The sequence below is a fragment of the Miscanthus floridulus genome, chromosome 7, assembly GCF_019320115.1.
Source record: "Miscanthus floridulus cultivar M001 chromosome 7, ASM1932011v1, whole genome shotgun sequence".
In the NCBI taxonomy this organism is placed as follows: Eukaryota; Viridiplantae; Streptophyta; class Magnoliopsida; order Poales; family Poaceae; genus Miscanthus; species Miscanthus floridulus.
In genome coordinates this window covers 113,486,768-113,505,278 of record NC_089586.1, presented here as the reverse complement: position 1 = coordinate 113,505,278, position 18,511 = coordinate 113,486,768, and the positions used below count along the sequence as shown (strand labels likewise).

The 18,511-nt window shown below is 51.8% G+C and overlaps 1 protein-coding gene and 1 pseudogene across 1 annotated transcript; both read right to left on the bottom strand.

Annotated features, from left to right (window-relative positions):
* Positions 1-6,085: 6,085 nt before the first annotated feature.
* LOC136466084 (cytochrome P450 93G2-like) lies at positions 6,086-6,786 on the bottom strand (annotated as a pseudogene).
* Positions 6,787-7,244: 458 nt separating this feature from the next.
* LOC136466083 (uncharacterized) lies at positions 7,245-18,191 on the bottom strand. The gene is made up of 3 exons (XM_066464566.1): positions 17,909-18,191; positions 8,007-8,133; positions 7,245-7,812 (listed from the first exon to the last, which is right to left on the bottom strand). Exons 1-3 carry the CDS (start codon positions 18,189-18,191, stop codon positions 7,245-7,247), a joined length of 978 nt encoding a protein of 325 aa, XP_066320663.1.
* Between the last annotated feature and the right edge of the window lie 320 nt (positions 18,192-18,511).

Sequence of the window (18,511 nt, the reverse complement as noted above, 5' to 3'; positions counted from 1 at the left end):
CCGCCAAGCTCTCGCCTGCTCATGCCTTTTCCAAGAAAGAACCGAGTGAGGCTGTCGGTGAGAGGTGAGAAGAAATGAGGCAAAAAAGTGGGATGGGAGTCAAGGAATTTGAGAGGAATATGCTTAGGTGGGATGTCCCTGTCCTTGGGCTGACTCCCATCCAAATAGCCCAAATCCCAGGTCCATCCCATCCTACCACTACAAATCCCTCCAACCAAACACATAATTAGACAACAATGGCCCAAGTGAGATCGTCACCAAACAAATGGGATAAACAGAAACCGATTGTATAGAGTGATAAGCGAGCAGGTCCTAACAGCAAGCGCAACTTGTTTGATTGTTCTGTATGTTAGAATGAACTACTGATCCCTTGTGTGAACACACAACAAGGAAAGGCGGCGCCGAAAAGGCCCCCTGCTATGGTACTGTTGCCACTATCAGAGGCAGGCACCGAATGGCTTACATGTTGGACTGTAGCCACATGCAGGGATAGGCGCAGAAGCTAGTCCTGCTGTGTTATCTAGTTACTGTTGCAGCATGTGCGCTGTAGTAGGACTAGATAGATAGAGTTTAGATTTGCCATCTTCCATACAGGGCTTCGGACAACGTTGGTGTCTTGTACTATTTGTGTATGCTCTATTCTCTCTCTTCTTCAACCTCTAGCCATAGTATGTGGGGACGGACAACGCTTGTTTATGGTCGGCTTAGCTAGCGGGTGCTTGGCAACACTAGCGGGTGCTCGGCAAGACTGGTGAGTGGTTCACTCACTTGAGCCGGTGATCCTGTGGGATAACAAGTGGTATCAAAGTCGTACAAGCATAGTCGCCAGACTAACCGCTGGCGATAATGGACGGTTCAGAGATGGGCGACAGCAGTGGCACTGCTGTGGCTGCCCAGCCACGACCGGAGGTCGTTGTTCGCACGGTGCGGGAGGACAGCGGCACCAGTTGGCCGACGCTGACTCACACCAACTATGGAGAGTGGTCGGTGACCATGAAGGTCGAGCTCAGAGCCCAACGGCTCTGGAACGCTGTTGATAAGGGCACCGACAATGAGGAAGATGACATGCCAGCGTTGGAGGCTATCCTCGCTGCTGTACCGGCAAAGTACAAGGAGCCGTTGGGGCGAAGAGCTTGGCTAAGGAGGCATGGAAGCCTATTGCGGTGATGCGCGTCGGTTCTGACCGCCCAAAGAAGGCGATGGCCTAGCTTATGAAGCAGGAGTACGTCAACCTCAAGTTCAAGGATGGTGAAATGGTGGAGGACTTCTCCCTCCCCCTATAGACGCTCATCAGCAAGCTAAAGAGCCATGGCATCACCATCGATGAAGAGGAGGTGGTCTCCAAGTACCTCCACTCTATGTCGGCAAAGTACATCCAGAATGCTCTCTCCATAGAGACGATGCTAGACTTATCCACCCTCACCATTGAGGATGTGACAGGCCATCTACGGGTGGTGGACGAGCGCCTAGAGCAGGCAACAGCAATGAAGGACAGCGGTAAACTACTACTAACAGAGGAGTGGGCTGCTCGGAGGAACTCTGAGAAGATAGCCTCCTCTAGCTTGGTGGCGATTACAAGCGCTATGGTAAGGCTTCTTCAGGGAAAGAGAAGTAGGTTGACCCCAACACCTGTCGGCGCTGCGGGAAGATGGGCCATTAGGCACGGAAGTGCCCAAATCGCAAGCAGGAGAAGAAGGCTCAGGCTCATTTGGCGCAAGCTGATGAGGAGGATGAGGCCACTATCCTGATGGCGACGTTCTATGCACTGCATGACATTGAGGCTGAGGAGAGGGAAGAGGCGACGATGGTGGAAGGACCTAGGAGGGCCCTGAAGACTGTCAACCTCGATAAACCACGCGCCTAAGTCCACCTTGGATGCGTGGGCGTCGACCAGATGCAACGATGGTATCTGGACTCTAGTGCCAACAACCACATGACGGGCTCCAAGGCATCCTTCTCTGAACTCGATGACGATATTACCGGTACGGTGAAGTTTGGTGATGGCTCACGGGTGGCAATCCAAGGGCGCGTCACCATCATCTTTAGGTGCCAGAACAGGGAGCACCGCACGCTAACAGATGTATATTACATCCCATAGCTACGTTCTAGTATCATCAGCATTGGTCAGCTGGATGAGCATGGTAGCGAGGTACTGATCAAGGATGGAGTCCTTAGGATCAGGGACCGGGAGTAGTGACTTCTTGCTAAGGTGAAGAGGTCCCTAAACTGGTTGTACCTACTCGACCTAAAGGTAGAGCAGCCAGTGTGCCTGGCAGCAAGGCACTCTGAGGAACCGTGGATGTGGCATGCCCGGTTCGGACATCTCAGCTTCGACGCGCTTGGTCGGCTAGAGAAGATGGTCCGAGGGCTACCCCACATCAAGCACGGAGGCGAGCTATGTGACAGCTACCTAGCCAGGAAGTAGAGGAGGCTACCATTCCCAAAGGAGGCCAAGTATCGCATGAAGGACGCTCTCGAGCTTGTCCACAGTGACCTCTATGGGCCAATCACGCTTGCTACAAACGGTGGTCAGCGGTACTTCCTCCTGCTCGTGGATGATTGCAGTCACTACATGTGGCTGCAACTCCTGATGAGCAAGGACGAAGCGGCGACGGCTATCAAGAAGTTCAAGATGCGTGCGGAGGCCGAGAGCGACAAGAAACTCCGTGTGCTGAGGACTGATCGTGGCGACGAATTCACTTCGGTGGAGTTCGCTGCGTACTGCGTGGATCAGGGTGTGGTGCGACACCACACCGTGCCGTACTCGCCACAACAGAATGGCATGGTGGAGAGGCGGAACCAGACAGTGGTCGGCATGGCCCGATCCATGATGAAGGCCAAAGGCATGCCGACAAGGTTCTAGGGAGAGGCGGTGACCATGATAGTGTTCATACTCAACCGCGCTCTGACCAAAGCATGACGGGCAAGATGCCGTTCGAAGCTTGGTATGGGCGCAAGCCGAGCGTGTCCTTCCTCCGAACATTCGGCTGCATCGGCCACGTTAGGAAGACGAAGCTGAACCTCACCAAGCTAGAGGACAGGAGCACATCCATGGTGTTCCTAGGCTATGCAGAGGGTACTAAGGCATACCGACTGTACGACCCATGTGGAGACAAGGTGCTTGTCTTGCACGATGTCATGTTTGACGAGAAGGCAGCTTGGGACTAGAGCAGTCCGAGCACGAGGGAAGCTGGCGGCTTCACCAGCACCTTTGTCATCAAGCACTTGGTCATCCATGGTGGTGGAGACACTGGGGAAAAGGTGCCAAGCACTCTAGCGGTAGAGCCGAGCACTCCTGGGGCAGTGCCGAGCACTTCGGGAGGAATGTCGAGCACTCAGGGAGGAGTGCTGAGCACTCCTAGAGGGATGCCGAGCATGCCAGGAGTGACGCCGGGAGGTTCTGCAGTGGTGGCAACTACTCCAGGACGGGTGTCAAGCACTCCCGTGGTGGAGCCAAGAGGTCTTGCAGTGGTGCCAACCACTCCAAGACTGAGGCTGAGCACTCCTACAGTGTCGCCGAACACTATAGGAGTAGTGACGAGCTATCCAGAAGTAGTGCCGAGCATTGCAACCAGGGTGTCGAGCACTCCAAGTGCTGTGCCGAGCACTTCAGCAGAACAGGGAACTCCATCGACGCTGATCGAGTTCGCCTCACCTCCAAGTGACATCATTGAGTTCGTGGATGCCTTCCACGAAGGTGAGGAGGTGCGGTTCCGTAGGCTGGACGACATCGTCGGTGGCACAGGACCATTAGGACTAGCTGGTCAGCTGCTCAATGATGCAGAGCTGCTGCTCATCAGTGTAGAGGAACCACCCACGTTCACGCTGGCCGAGCGGGATGGAAACTGGCGATGGGCGATGCTGGAGGAGATGAAGGCGATCGAGGAAAACAAGACAAGGTAGCTCGTCGATCCACCTCTAGGATGTTGTTCGATCAGCCTGAAGTGGGTGTACAAGGTCAAGCGGGACGAGCTCAATGCCATTGTCAAGCACAAGGTGCGTCTCGTTGCTCGAGGCTTTGTTTAGCGCAAGGGCATAGACTTCGAGGTGGTCTTTGCGCCAGTTGCGTGCATGGAGTCGGTCCGTTTGCTACTAGCCTTGGTAGCTGCAAATGACTGACGCGTCCATCACTTGGATGTTAAATCAGCCTTCCTTAATGGCGAGCTGGCAGAGACGGTCTTCGTCAGGCAACCTCTAGGTTTCACCATCAAGGGAGAGGAGCATAGGGTGCTCCGACTGCGCAAGGCGCTCTATGGGCTGCGATAGGCCCCACAACCATGGAACGCCAAGCTTGACGCCACATTGGGCGAGCTTGGGTTTCAACAGAGCACACGCTCTACACATGGTGATAGGGGAAGGAGGAGCTTGTCATCGATGTGTATGTGGATGACTTAATCGTCACCGGTGCGCGCACAGAGGACATCAACAGCTTCAAGCGCGAGATGGCGGCTCGTTTTCGAGGTGAGATAGGGGAAGGAGGAACTCATGCTTGGTCAGAGCGCATATGCCTCCAAGCTGTTGGAATGGAGTGGCATGGCTGAGTGCAAGCCATGCGTGACTCCGATGGAGGAGCGACTAAAGCTGACGAAGGCCAGCACTACGGTGAAGGTGGATGCAAGACTCTACTGGAGCATCATCGGCGGTCTGCGCTACCTAGTCTACACGAGGCTAGACATTGCGTTCGCCGTGGGCTACGTCGGTCGCTTCATGGAGGATACCAGAGAGGATCACTGGGCTGCGGTGAAGCGGCTACTGCACTACATCAAGGGGATGGTGGATCAAGGGATCATTTTTCCCAAGACCGGCGGGAGTAGGCTGCAACTCACTATGTTTAGCGACACAGGCATGACAGGGGACATTGACGGACTACGGAGCACCTCTGGTGTGCTCATCTTCCTCGGGTCGGACCCAATTTCATGGTTGTCGCTGAAATAGAAGGTGGTGGCGCTATCTATGTGCGAGGCAGAGTACGTAGCGGCGGCCATAGCGGCGTGCCAAGTTGTGTGGCTGCGCCGGCTGCTGGGCAAGCTGACCAGCGTGGAAGCTCGCCCACCAGCACTGATGGTGGACAACTAGCCCGCCATCGCCCTTACAAAGAATCCAGTTCTGCACGATCGGAGCAAACACATCAGCGTAAAGTTGAAGTTCCACTTCCTCAGGGACTGTGTCGATGGAGGGTAGATCGTCATCGAGTTCGTCGAAACTGGTCGGCAACTTATGGACATCCTCACCAAGCCGCTTGGACGTCTTCGACTCACGGAGGTGAAAAAGATGATCGGCATGGCGGAGGTACAAAGGATAGCAGTAGGTTTAGGGGAAGAATTGTTAGAATGAACTACTGCTTCCTTGTTTGAACACACAACAAGGGAAGGCGACGTCAAAAAGGCCCCCTGCTGTGGTACTGATGCCGCTGTTAGAGACAGGCGCCGAACGGCTCACCTATCGGACTGTAGCCACATGCAAGGATAGGCGTAGAAGTCAGTTCTGCTGTGTTATCTAGTTACTGTTGCAACATGTGTGTTGTAGTAGGACTAGATAGATAGAGTTCAGATTTATCATCTCCCATACAGGGATTCAGCCAACGCTGGTGTCTTGTACTATGTGTATGCCCTGTTCTCCCTCTTCTTCAATCTCTAGCCATAGTGTGTGGGGACGGACAATGCTCGTTTGTGGTCGGCTTAGCTAGTGGGTGCTCGGCAACACTAGCGGGTGCTCAGCAAGACTGGTGAGTGGTTCACTCACCTGAGTCGATGATTCTGTGGGCTAACATTGTGGACGTTATGTTAGCGATCATACAACACCTAACAGATTATGCAGCTTCTGACTGTTACTTTTGTTTATGTGCGAGCCTTCGTATATTAATGTTTGTTTGTAACCGTTGAAACATCACTTTGCTTTGGATAGCAGCAGATCAGATTAAATCTGTGTTCCTTTTGTGTAGTACAATAATTTGCCTATTATTATGTTTAGAGTTAAATGCACCATAGATCCATTAACTTGTGTGGAGGTTTTAGTTGGGTCCATCAACTTCCAAAGTGGCTTTTTGGGTCCATAAACTTTTAAAATGGTTCACTGCAGTTCATACCTATTTATTTAACCTTAAATTCAAAGCACATTTGTAGAAAACCCCTTCCCGCACCACGTCACGTACGCGGACGGCTCCGTGGTGCCCGCCGTCGTTGCTGTGGGCGCGCTGGCTAGGCCCATGCCGGGGCAGGCGCGGCGGCTGCTCCCGAACGGCATGAGCTGCATGTGCTACCCCTTGGGGTCGACGCTGGCCCCCGCGCCGCCAGGCATGAAGCTCTCGGGCCGGGTGGTTCTCCATGCACCATGGCGTCCCAGCACCATGGCGTCCAGCTCCACACGTAGCTTCTCCATGCAGTCCGGGTGGTTGAGCGCCAGCGCCAGCGCCCACTCCACGCTGGTGGCTGTGGTGTCGGAGCCGGTCGTGAAGATGTCCAGCACAAACGCCTTGATGTTCTCCCTGGTCAGCTTCACCTCGGCGTTCATGTCCTCCGCCGCGTCCATGAGGATGTCCAGCAGGTCCTTGCTGCTGTTGTCGGCGGTGGTGGTGGTCTGCCCCAGCCCATGCTGCCATCTCCGGTTCTCCTCCTTGCCCGTGATCATGATCTCCAGCAGTTTGTCGAACTTGTCCCGCACCTCGCGCGTCCTCCGCATGAGCCCCTGCAGATCCCATCCCCGGTAGAGCCCCACGTAGTCCTCGACGTTGAAGGCCCCCATGAGCTCGGCGACGTGCTTGGCGCAATCCCCGGCCGCCTCCGTCATGTGGCCCGGCAGCGCGCTAGCCACCATGCGCATGATGGTGTTGTTGGACATGCTGATGAGGTGGCGGCTGACGTCGATGGCCAGGCCAGCACCAGTTCAGTTGCCCTGCCGCGCTTTCTTCGCGTCGGCGCGTGGTCCCAGTCTAGGTGGCGCAACCGGTAGAGTACGACGGCAAGGAGGTAGGTGTCCGGTGGTGAGGTTGGCGTCGTGGGCGGTCTGCGGCGGCGTTCGGGGCCTGTGAGGCTGAGGAAGATGGCGCGGCGTCGTGGGCACATCCGAAGTTGCCGTGGCCAATGTTGGAAGTAGTAGGCGTCTACGAAAACGGTGGTGTGGTTCGGGGTAGGCATGGAGGTCGGCGATCGGAGCTCGGCTGTTCGCTAGTGTCCACACTGCAGCATCACGGGGCGCAGACGTCGGGACAGACCATCGCCGTGGTTTTTGACCGCATGGTTGCCGCTCTAGAGGTTGACGGCCTCGGGGAGGCAACCGAGCACCTCATTGGCCCAGGGCACGTGCGCATCCACGTCACCAGCGATCGCCGTGTACTCCCCGCGGAGGCAATCGTCCTGCTGCTGCGCATACGCTACCAGGCCGGTGGCCGGGTCGGATCCCCTGATGAGCCGGACCGCGGTAGGGAAGTCGACGCGGTGGACGTGCGCAGACGCAAAGAACCTCGAGGGTCCGAGGCGCCGTGGGTGCGGGTGCGAGGCAAGCGCGTCGGCGTGGCCGTCGGGGGTGAGGTGGAGGGAGACGGCGGTGGAGCAGAGCGCGTCGGTGAGGTAGGAGGCGGTGGGCCAGAGCGATGCAGCGGGCCAGTGGCGGGTGGCCGCGGCGGAGACGAGGAGCGGGCGGCCCGGGGAGACGTGGTCGTGGAGGAACGCGAGTGGCGTCGAGGGCAGGTCGACGCGCGGCACGGCGGCGGCGGCGGTGTCGCCTAGAGAAGGGGAAGGGTGGCCCAGCAGGTCCCGGGATTCCTCCCACAGCTCGCGCAGCACGGGCTCCACAGCGCGCGTTCGTGCTAGACATCTTCACGGCCGGCTCTGACACCACGGCCACTAGCGTGGAGTGGGCGCTGGCGCTGGCGCTCAACCACCCGGACTGCATGGAGAAGCTGCGCGTGGAGCTAGACGCCGTGGTGCTGGGAGGAGCCGCTCCAGTTTCTGCCCGAGCGCATCATGCCCGGTGGCGCGGGGGCCGGCGTCGACCCCAAGGGGCAGCACATGCAGCTCATGCCGTTCGGGAGCGGCCGCCGCACCTGCCCCGGCATGGGCTTGTCCAGCGCGCCCGCAGCAGCGACGGCGGGCGCCACGGAGCCGTCCGCGTACGTGTGGTGCGGGAAGGGGTTTTCTATAAATGTGTTTTGAATTTAAGGTTAAATAAATAGGTATGGACTGCAGTGAACCATTTTAAAAGTTTATGGACCCAAAAAGACAATTTGAAAGTTGATGGACCCAACTGAAACCTCCACACAAGTTAATGGATCTCTGGTGCATTTAACTCTTATGTTTATATCGCGAAGAGCTTGAGAATCGGTGTGCATTCTCTGCACGATATCTGCATTTTTGGCTCCATCCCTGACTTTCAAGCTTCCAGTTCCAGACGCTGTTTTCCTGAAATGAGATGTGAGTTCAAGGATAAGCAGCCTGTTCGGGAGGCCGTATCGTATCGTGAATTATTTACTGCTGGCTGGTTTGATGTGAGAGAAAAACACTGTTCCTGGCTGGAAATTTACGATCGTTTACGAGCAAGCGAACAGGCTGAAGAACAGAAGTGACTCCTGTTGCCACTTGCCAGGCGCTTGCTTTCCGAGACAAGCCGAACATGCCCCCGTTACTTCAGCACACGGATTTCAATAGGAAAACGTGGTCTTGTTCATTCTGCTCGCAGAATTCAAAAGAAATCTTATCAGCATTTCGATGCTTCCTGTCTCCGTCAACGAATATACTCCCCACTTCTCAGTGTCTGTGTTCCATATCAAGCAGCACAATGAACAAGTTGAGCGATCCTTCTGTTTTGTTTTGTTTTTTTTTTTTACTTTTAAAGGAGAAGAACGATAAAAGTGACCAGCAGGAGTGCGCGTAACTTCAAAATGCACCGAAAGGCAGAAGGCTCAGTCAGATCTATCCGCTAGCGAGAATTGTCATGCCGTTCTAGAAGCAAGTATGACGGCCCATGTTTCGCGACTCAAACGGCTTCTGTTTCTCTCCACTCGCAGCGAGCCGGACCAAGGGCCCAACAAAAAGCTCGACTCCTACTCCTGGGATTCTGGGAAGCTGGCAAGCAACGCGATTGCGCGATCTACAGGCTACAGCTGCTACTAGTTTCCAAATTCCAAATTCCGGCGCATTCCGGGTTCGAAAGAATCCATAATGCCCTAGCACGTATTTGATCAGCAGCAATCCGTGCTTGCGACGCGTGATCCCCGGCGTTCCGACCAGTAACCAGTTTTTCCGCACCACACGCCAGTGCAGGTGCAGTTGATCCGAACGCGACGGCCGAACGGGTTCAGCACCCTAACACCAGAGGCGCTCCGGGCCGCACTGAGGCAAGCGGTGTCACTTGACGCGACGGGGCTCGGGCGGAACGGAAGGGCGCGGCGCGGAGGTCTCCCGGCACCGTCACGTGGCCGCGCGGGCCGCCTCGGCGCGTCGCTGGCCCACGGCCCATGGCAGCATCATCAAAGATTCGACGCGACGTCTCCCGGGCAGGGCACGGGCACCAGGACCCGCCGGAACCCAGCGCTGGCTGCTGCTGCGATTCGCGGGGGCCGGCGCCCACGTGTCGGCGCGGCCCCCTCCGGACGGCCCGCTCCCCTTCCCACGTGGCTGGCCGGGACCCACTCACCTGCATGCCGCGTCGCTAGCTGGTGCAACCGACTGCTCATCTTCTCCGGTCGACACGTGTGCCCCGTGGCTTTGCCTTTACAGCGTGGCGCATCATTGCATGTTCTTTTCTTTTCCTGGCCCTTTGTATCAGTGGATTTTCTTTGCCGGGTTTGGGTATCCTCGATTAGATTAGCTACACTGTTTTATGCGTGTACATATATATAGACTATATATCGCAATGAATAAAAGTACTATAAGTAAACTATTAGTCCAAGTCTTGTACAATATGTGATGCTAAATTAACATTGACATTTCAGGCAGAGAAGGATAACAACATACTTTATGAAACGACGACCCTGAAGGCTGCAAATGGGCTAGACAAATGCCAAAGCACTACTAATGGCAACAAGTTGCGAAATAATGCGGCCTCTGATTGCGGCCGGATTGCGCGCACCTAGCCCGGATTGGGTCACCGCAGATTAAGACCGCCGGCCCGGCGGCAGACAACTAGGCGAGCGCATCATATCATCCTTTCGACCGATGGACTCCCATCCGATAAAGCAACGGACGTCGTCGTCGCCTGCTTACGGCTGCTGGCTGGCTGGGTCATTAACAATAATCGTCAAAGTCAGACGCCCCCCACCCCAGCCGTCGAGGAAAGAAAAAGTCGTCATCGCTAGCTGTCGACGAGCGAGGGCGGCCGGCCGGGCGCCATGGACGGAGAGGCCGGATCGGAGCTAGCTGATCGATGAGCCCGGGCCGCGGCCGTCGGTCGATGGAGATCGCAACGCGACAAGCGCGGGGGCGAGCACATGCCCGGCGAAGAGACAGCGCGCCGCTCGGGGTTATCTTAATCCCCATCTAATCTAATAATCGCCTCCCCACTTGCATCCGAGCTAGCTATACTAGCTACTTTAATCAGTCTTTAGCCCGCCACTGATTTTAAATTAGCCGGCCGGCCGGCCATCGGATGCTTTGCCTCACTGTAATCCATCAGCGCGCGGCCAAGCTATTGTTAATTAGTACTGGAACTAGTATAATAATCACTTGCTGGCCTGTCCCTTCGATCCGTGGCTCGCGCGAGCTAATGTGTACGTACAGTCTGAACGCACGCAAACAATGAAACAATGCGCCTCTCTCGCTCGTCGCTGACATGGAATTCAGATTCGTGTCGATCAAACAAAGCTTTGCGTTTTTGCGGAATAATGCTTATTTTTATGACGTCGTCCTTGTCGTCTCTCGCCATGGACCAAGTAATTATCCCAAATCGGGTCGAGTTCTTTCTTCCCGACACTATCCCAGATCTGGACATCACTGTCGATTCAAAAACCCCCTTCACTGTCGGATTTTGAACCGACAGTGGCATACCGACAGTGATGTGGGGTTAACATCACTGTCGGTTCTTAAAAACCGACACTGATCTACAAACAATAGTGTCGGTTCATAGGTTCACCCGACAGTGTCTAGTTGAATAACACTGCCGGTTTGTAGTCCCCACCAACAGTGACGTTTGCTTCAAGAGTGTCGGTTCTTGCCCAAACCGGCAGTGTAGATCAAGCCAACACTGTTGGATTATGGCTCAAGCCGGCAGTGTTGATTAAGATAACACTGTCGGTTCTTGACCCAAGCCGGCAGTGTTGAGCAAACAACACTGTCGGTTGATGGCTGATGTAGGCAGTGTTGATCAAGACAATACTGTCGGTTCATGGCACAAACCGGCAGTGCGGAGCAAGAGAACACTGTCGGTTCATAGCTCAAGACGGCAGTGTTGAGCAGTCCAACACTGTTGGTTCATAGCTCAAACCGGCAGTGTCGAGCAAGAGAACACTGCCGGTTCATGGCTCAAGCCGGCAGTGTTGAGCAGTCCAACACTGTTGGTTTATGGCTCTAACCGGCAGTGATGGTTACGATAACACTGCCGGTTTGTTGCTAATCGGCGGTGATGGCCAATTCGCATTTTATTGTTTTATAATTTATTTTAATTTATATTTTTTTGTGGGATCGGGTTTCGCTTTATATATGCTACATAGACGACAGGTCCATAAATATTAAACATTACAAATGTTACAGTTACAGTTCAAATGTTATATCTAGATCTCGATCCCTCAAAACAAAAAAGAAATGTTCTTAGACTTCTTACAATAATCTGGCGAGCCGTTCTGGACCATACTGGTCCTTGTACTTCACGGATTATGCAATGGAAAATAGTCCATCTTTTTTTAATACCTCGGCTAAGATGAATTTTGACAGCTCTGATTGTAGTGCGACGATCTCCATCTCTAGCAGCCTTTCGTGCTTAAATTTCTTGCGCCGTCGTTCAAAAAAGATGATATCCAAAGAGGAACAGTAAATCATTTTGTTGAATTATTAACAGACATAAATGAAATGGGGATTATACACACCAACTTATCGGCTTCTTCCGATTTCCTGCCGATGTAGCGAAGCATTGCCCACATTACATAAAACTTGCATTCATTGTTTCCCGCCGGCTGTGATAGGTACTTCCCCTCCATTTCGACAACCTTGAATGGGACCGGCTTCCCACCGATATGTCTTCTTCGGACACTGAGCAACAATAAAAGGAGAAACATTAGAAAGCGGGTATGTGTGATTAGAAAATAATATGTTATTAGGATCGCTTACTAATTCAGCACTGACACCAGTGTATCTAGATGATGAAATGGCTTTTTCTTCGAGTCCCACACCTCGAACAGATTTTTGGCAAGATTAACACAAATGAAGACGAAATGGTTGTTGCAATCACAGAATCCTAATTATCGAATAATCTTAACGAAAAAAGAAGCATAAAATTAAAAGCTGAGAACACATACTCGCAGTTGTAGGCTAGAAGTATGTGGGTTTTCTTTTTCATCGTGAATTCATCGAAAACAACAATCAATCTCTGTTTCAGGTCTTCCATATCACATCCATAGAGGCCTAGACATGTCCTCTCATTGACTCGCATGGGGTCCAAGAAGCCTATGTAATCCTATTTGCTTTTTAGAATGCAAAATTTTGCTATACACCTACATAAAATCATAGGAAGTGCTCAAAAGTTATCAATTTGTGTATCGAGAGAGTAGTTAATTGCAATATCGTGCGTGTAGGGTACTTACATAGTCCACAGCGTCAACAGTTGAACATCGAGATCGCATTTCTGGTATTGCTGGAACAAGCACTCCCACTCGACATCGAACTTCTCTTCTTCAGGATAATTGAAAACATGTGGCGAACGGATAATAACCTCAAAACCAAAGTTGTCCGTCTCTGTTGCTTGAGCCATGTAATATTCATGTAAATGGCGCATATATGTTGACAGATTTTTATACTCATGATCGTGAACCAAAAAAATGCCCCTTACATACTTCATTGCTGGTGTTGCCGTCCCTTGTACATCATAATAGATGGTCGCGGCCTCTTCCATGGTTAATCCTGGGTTGTCTTCGACGTACTTCTGTGTGTTCCTTAAATCTTTATTGTGTATGTCTTCGTCTCTTGTTATAGCGTATTTATTCTATGTTTGCCTTTCAAATTCGGACTTCAACATAAACGAAGGCAGTGAGGCACAGAGATTGAAGAAACTAATACAATCTTCCTTCTTGACGTGTGCTGTAAATTTTTCTTCCATCAAGGAGGTAACGCTGCCACTGAACGTCCTTTTTCTTTTCTGTTGGTCCACTTTGGGAGCATTAGCGACCGAATCCAAGGACCTTTTCTGCGACTGCGAGGATGTCTTTGATCTTGTTTTGGGCTGAGGTGGAGGAGGAGGATGACGATGAGAATTCTGTTTTCTCGGCGCTGATGAAGATGGAGTCGGACGAGGAGGAGGAGGAGGAGGAGTCTCTTTTCTCGGGGCTGATGAAGATGGAGTCAGACGAGGAGGAATAGAAGGAGACCTCTGTCTTCTTGGGGGTGATGGCTCCGGATGAGGAGGGGAGTGATCTCTGTTGGGAGATGGTGAGTTATCATCGTAGGTGGGCGAACACTCATAGTCGTCCTCATCATCAGAGGACAATCGGTAGTCAAGCTTAATGAAGCGCTTGCGTCAGGCCACTTGAGAGCCCTTGTTATGACCAAGTTTCGGCGTGTCTTCTGCTACAGGGTACTCAATGGGTATCTTGTTATACTTCTTATCAAGTAGTCTGTCAATGGTGACGCGAGCGTACCCCAGTGGAATTGGGCGGCCATTAATTGTCCCATCTCCCATAGGCTAGGCCTGGCCAAGCGCCACCTTGCCCTTTGTCCATTCATGACGAATGTACAATCTGACATTGACGGGTTCAGTGATGTCGTCCACCGAATGAGGCACATTCGCCTCTTCTTCGTCGAGCGGGGTCGATCCGTAGCTGCTGCGACCCCTAAACTGTGGGCTAAAGGCAGTATGAGTAGGGTTTTGTGGTACTACTGACCCATTGGACAGTAAAATTTGCTCGACTCGCGCTTCAATGGTCGCCTCAATCCGTGCTTCCATTCTATCTTCCATCTCTTTTAGTCTCCTCAAATACTCTGCCTCATGTTCCTCTCTACCCCTCGAGTGGCTCCGGTCGGCCATTAATTGTCCCGTCTCCCATAGGCTAGGCCTGGCCAAGCGTCACCTTGCCCTTTGTCCATTCCTGACGAATGTACAATCTGACATTGACGGGTTCAGTGATGTCGTCCACCGAATGAGGCACATTCGCCTCTTCTTCGTCGAGCGGGATCGATCTGTAGCTGCTGCGACCCCTAAACTGTGGGCTAAAGGCAGTAGGAGTAGGGTTTTGTGGTACTGCTGACCCATTGGACAGTAAATTTGCTTGACTCGCGCTTCAATGGTCGCCTCAATCCATGCTTCCATTCTATCTTCCATCTCTTTTAGTCTCCTCAAATACTCCGCCTCATGTTCCTCTCTACCCCTCGAGTGGCTCCGGTAAGTGTTAGATTCTTGGGAGAATGCTAGTTTCCAAGGAACAACACCGGTTCCTCTAGTGCGACCAGGGTGCTCCTTGGTTCCAAGTGCTTGGGTGAGCACGTCTTTCTCCCTATTAGAAGTGCGAGTCCCTTGCCTCACCTCCTCAGTTACCTAGGAGATCCTCTGGATGAGTTCGCTCATGGTGAGGAGCTAAAGCTCCCATCCTCGGCGTGACGTACATTCCTCCCCATACAGTATATTACCGATCTGGACTCCTAATCGGTGGTCTCAACCTGAACGCCTTCCTCAGCAAGGCGATCTATCTTTTGAAGTTCTGCTTCAAATTCTAGCATCTTTTTGGCGTAGCCACGAGAACCGAGATGATGAGGATTCATCGCTTTCTGCGAATTCTCCTTATTCTTTCTGCTCAGTTCTAAGTAGTCCTCGGATAACCTGTATTCCTTGAAAGCCTTCCAGAAGTCCTTCTGCTTGCTAAACTGTCCACCATCGAAATCTGGCTCTTTATTTTGGAGGACAAAATTCTTGTACAATGTCCCCTTGAAATTCTTGAAGCATGTTCCCATGATTTCTTTTGCTTTTTTCTTGACTAACTCCCTGTCATACTCGGCTGGGAAAGTGAAATACTCTGGGATCTTGACATCCCATATGTAATCCTTCTCGCTTTCGGGAACCCTCCACCGGTCATCATCTTTCCCAATCCACTTCCTATACTTAATCGGGATGAAGTCCCTAACAAGTAACCCGAGGATGGTCTTGTTTTGGTCAAAGCTATAGGCAGTGAGAGTGGATCCCCGAATTCATCGAACTCAGTAATATGCCAGTGCGCATTCCTACCAACAGGAACCTTTGACATGCCTCGCTTGGATCTGGCCTTCCTGCTACCCGAACCCTCTGGCTCCTCGGCCAGTGGAGGCTCCTGCTAGAGACACCAAGTAAGCTATGACCCTCTCAATTGATTAGCGTGTGTGGCTATATAGTGACATGATACCAAAGTTACCTGGCCATCTTGGTCATTTTGACCTAGATCGAGCAGGCCGGACGGGGTCCATGGCTGCTCATTCTCACCGACCTAATTGACACCGTCACCATTTGTCGGATCATGCAGCTCTCCTGTCCTAGCGATATCTACCGCTTCTTGTTGCCGATCAGTTCTTCGGTGATGGGGTAATAGGCGACGATGAGTCATGGCTGTGACATGATCGTGGTTAGTCTTGGCCATGGACAACTACTAATAGCATATGTTCTCATATATATAATATGTTTAATGCAAAGTCTAATAATAAGTCCACATACAACAAAGTCAAATAATAGCATATGTTCACCTAGAACAAATTCATTGTTTGATTGACCACATACAACAAGGTCCACCTACTCTTCTATGAAACTAAGCCTACATCAACTTCCAAATAAGAAAAGCGATGACCATAACCATAAATAAAAGCATGACATCTTTCCAAGACCAATGAGCAATTCTCCTAATCTTCACACCTCCGGCGGATGGCTTCTCTTCGATATCCAGTGCCAGCGGATGCCCATGGTTTACATTCATTGGACCATAGTAGGCCGGTTGCCCATGGTTTGCAAGGTAGGCTGGATGACTATAGTAGGCCCTCAAAGCTTCAGCTTCTATGTTGTATTTTTTTGTGCAAATTACCCGGGTAGTGATTGACTTGAGCATAGCAATCTTTCCAGGTTCGATAAATCCCAGGCATGTGACCAACATGCACTACATACCATGCCATGGTTGCCTATACATTTAAGTAAATTAGGCATGCGGTAAGCGGTAATGGTAACTCATTGAACAAGAGTTATTATTCAAGTTATATGGCCAAACTAATTCTATTTAATGTTCTTTATCCTTGACATGATAAAAAATTACCTCAATAATTGGACTATTTATTATTCGGAGATCAATGTGGTTTAGTAATCATACTTGCTGCTGCTGCCGAGCCAATTTTAAAAGTTGTTTTTAACTTTTTTTCTAGAACAAACATCTATAAATGCCTTTTTTAAGCATGCTATACATTCCCCCTAAGATTGAATCCCCAAACAATCAAATATTGCTATAGTGTAATTTGGCGGTCTAGGACTGTGACAACAAGTCTCTGAAAATAGCATTATTTTTAAAATATACTAAAACTTATACAAGAAATAAATAATTTCTTGTAGTATATATAAGAAAATATTAGATGAAAGGTCAAAGCAAAACATCTACAACAGAAAGGAAATAGGCAAGTCATTGTAATTAACCAACATGACCAGTCAAATAAAGTAGGACCCTATCAAAATATTAGAGTTGCATACATTCTTCATCTTTAAAACTATTTTAAAAAATTAGTTCTATAGGTCTCAAATATATATACTCCATCCTCACATCCAAAAACATTGAGCATCGGTGGCACTACAGACTAGACATTCATGATCAAACTGTATGCTAGCATTGCAATAAAGTAGCAGTAACATAGATTATGGCAAGTAAATTATCATATCAAACAATAAGTTGTAGTACTTGGTAAATGAAAAGCCTCTACTGATTCAAGTAAGCAGTTGTGGGATAAATCAGCTAGAAATTCTTATATAACTCTTACACAAACAGAACACTTAGCGGGCATTTCATCTAACACTTAGCGGGCAGTGAGCCACGCACTCACCGTGTGGGTGGTAAAGCAGCTGTCCGCGGGCGCTCCTGAAGGCCTCGGCGGTGCTCCGACATCGGGCGGTGGACGGCGTGGGGAGTGCTCCGGCGTGGGGCGGTGCACGGGCGTCGGCGTCGAAGAAGAGGAGCACGGGGCTAGGAACGGCGGTGCGGGGAGCGGTTGACGGTTGCTCCGGCGTGGGGCGGTGCAAGGGCCTCGACATCGAAGAAGAGGAGCGCGGGGCTGGGAACGGCGGCACGGGAGGCGGTGGACGGGTGCTCCGGCGTGGGGCGGTGCATGGGCGTCAGCGTCGAAGAAGAGGAGCGCGGGGAACGGTTGGCGCGAGGTTGAAATTTGGATAATTTCAACCCGCGACAGCCTTTTATACTAGATCTCATCACTGCCGGTTCTAACTAAAACCGGCAGTGATGTATGCCCATCACTGCCGGTTCTAACAAGGAACCGACAGTGTTATGGATACATCACTACCGGGCAATTCTTTAAACCGGCAGTGATGCAGGAATATAAATTGAAAGAAAATGCACAAAAATTGTGTTGCATCCCTGATTCGAACCGAAGCCTACAAGTTCCAGAGCAGCGGACAAACCATTGAGCTATTACCTGATTTCGGAGAGTTTGAAGGAATTTATTCCTTTGAGTGATTATCTATCCCTGCTTTGCGCGTAGGCCCTTCAACTCCCTGGCCACACTGGTTGTGCGGTTCCCATGAAGATTGAAGAGCCGCTGTTTACCGAGGAGTCCCCACAAAGAGACACCGTCCTTGGACTGGTCGCGGCCCTTTAGTTCCCCATGAAGAGACGCCGCGTTGACTCCCTGGCCACGCTGCTCGCGCTGGTTCCCAAACATAGGCGCACGCGCTCTGTCTTCCCAACGCATGCGCAATGGCAGTTCAATGGCGTTCCCAACGCAGGCGCGCTCCGTCTTCCGAGGGGTGGGAGTTATTGCACCGTGATCAGTTCCACCCATAGACACGCCTATATAAGCCAGGCCACCATGCACGCAGTTGGCCGCCATTGCACCACCGCGCGTCTAGAAAGCGAAGCACACCCTTCCCACCCGCACACCTCGCTCCGGCCCTCGACGACCACCCATCGCCACAATGCCTCGCTGCTTGAAGACAACATGGGCGATGCTGAACTCGTCGTCCTCACGTCGCCCCCCAACGCCTCCACCGATGCCGTCATCCGAATCGGACCACGAGGCGAACCTCAAGGACGATCCGGACCGTGAGACCGCATCAGAGGAGGAACTGAAACCTCTTCCGGTGGAGGAGGTTATCTTCAACTCGTTGGAGACGGCTCGGAAGGAGGAGGAGGACTGGCACCTCCGTGCCA

Bases quoted from the DNA above. Each gene is read 5' to 3' on its own strand.
- LOC136466083 (XM_066464566.1), bottom strand. From the start codon at position 18,191: ATGGCGGCCAACTGCGTGCATGGTGGCCTGGCTTATATAGGCGTGTCT. The intron at 8,134-17,908 runs GTAAACAGCGGC...ACACATTTATAG, and splicing joins CTCTTTGTGGGGACTCCTCG to AAAACCCCTTCCCGCACCAC. The intron at 7,813-8,006 runs GTGCTGCCCCTT...CCGGCCGTGAAG, and splicing joins CCGAACGGCATGAGCTGCAT to ATGTCTAGCACGAACGCGCG.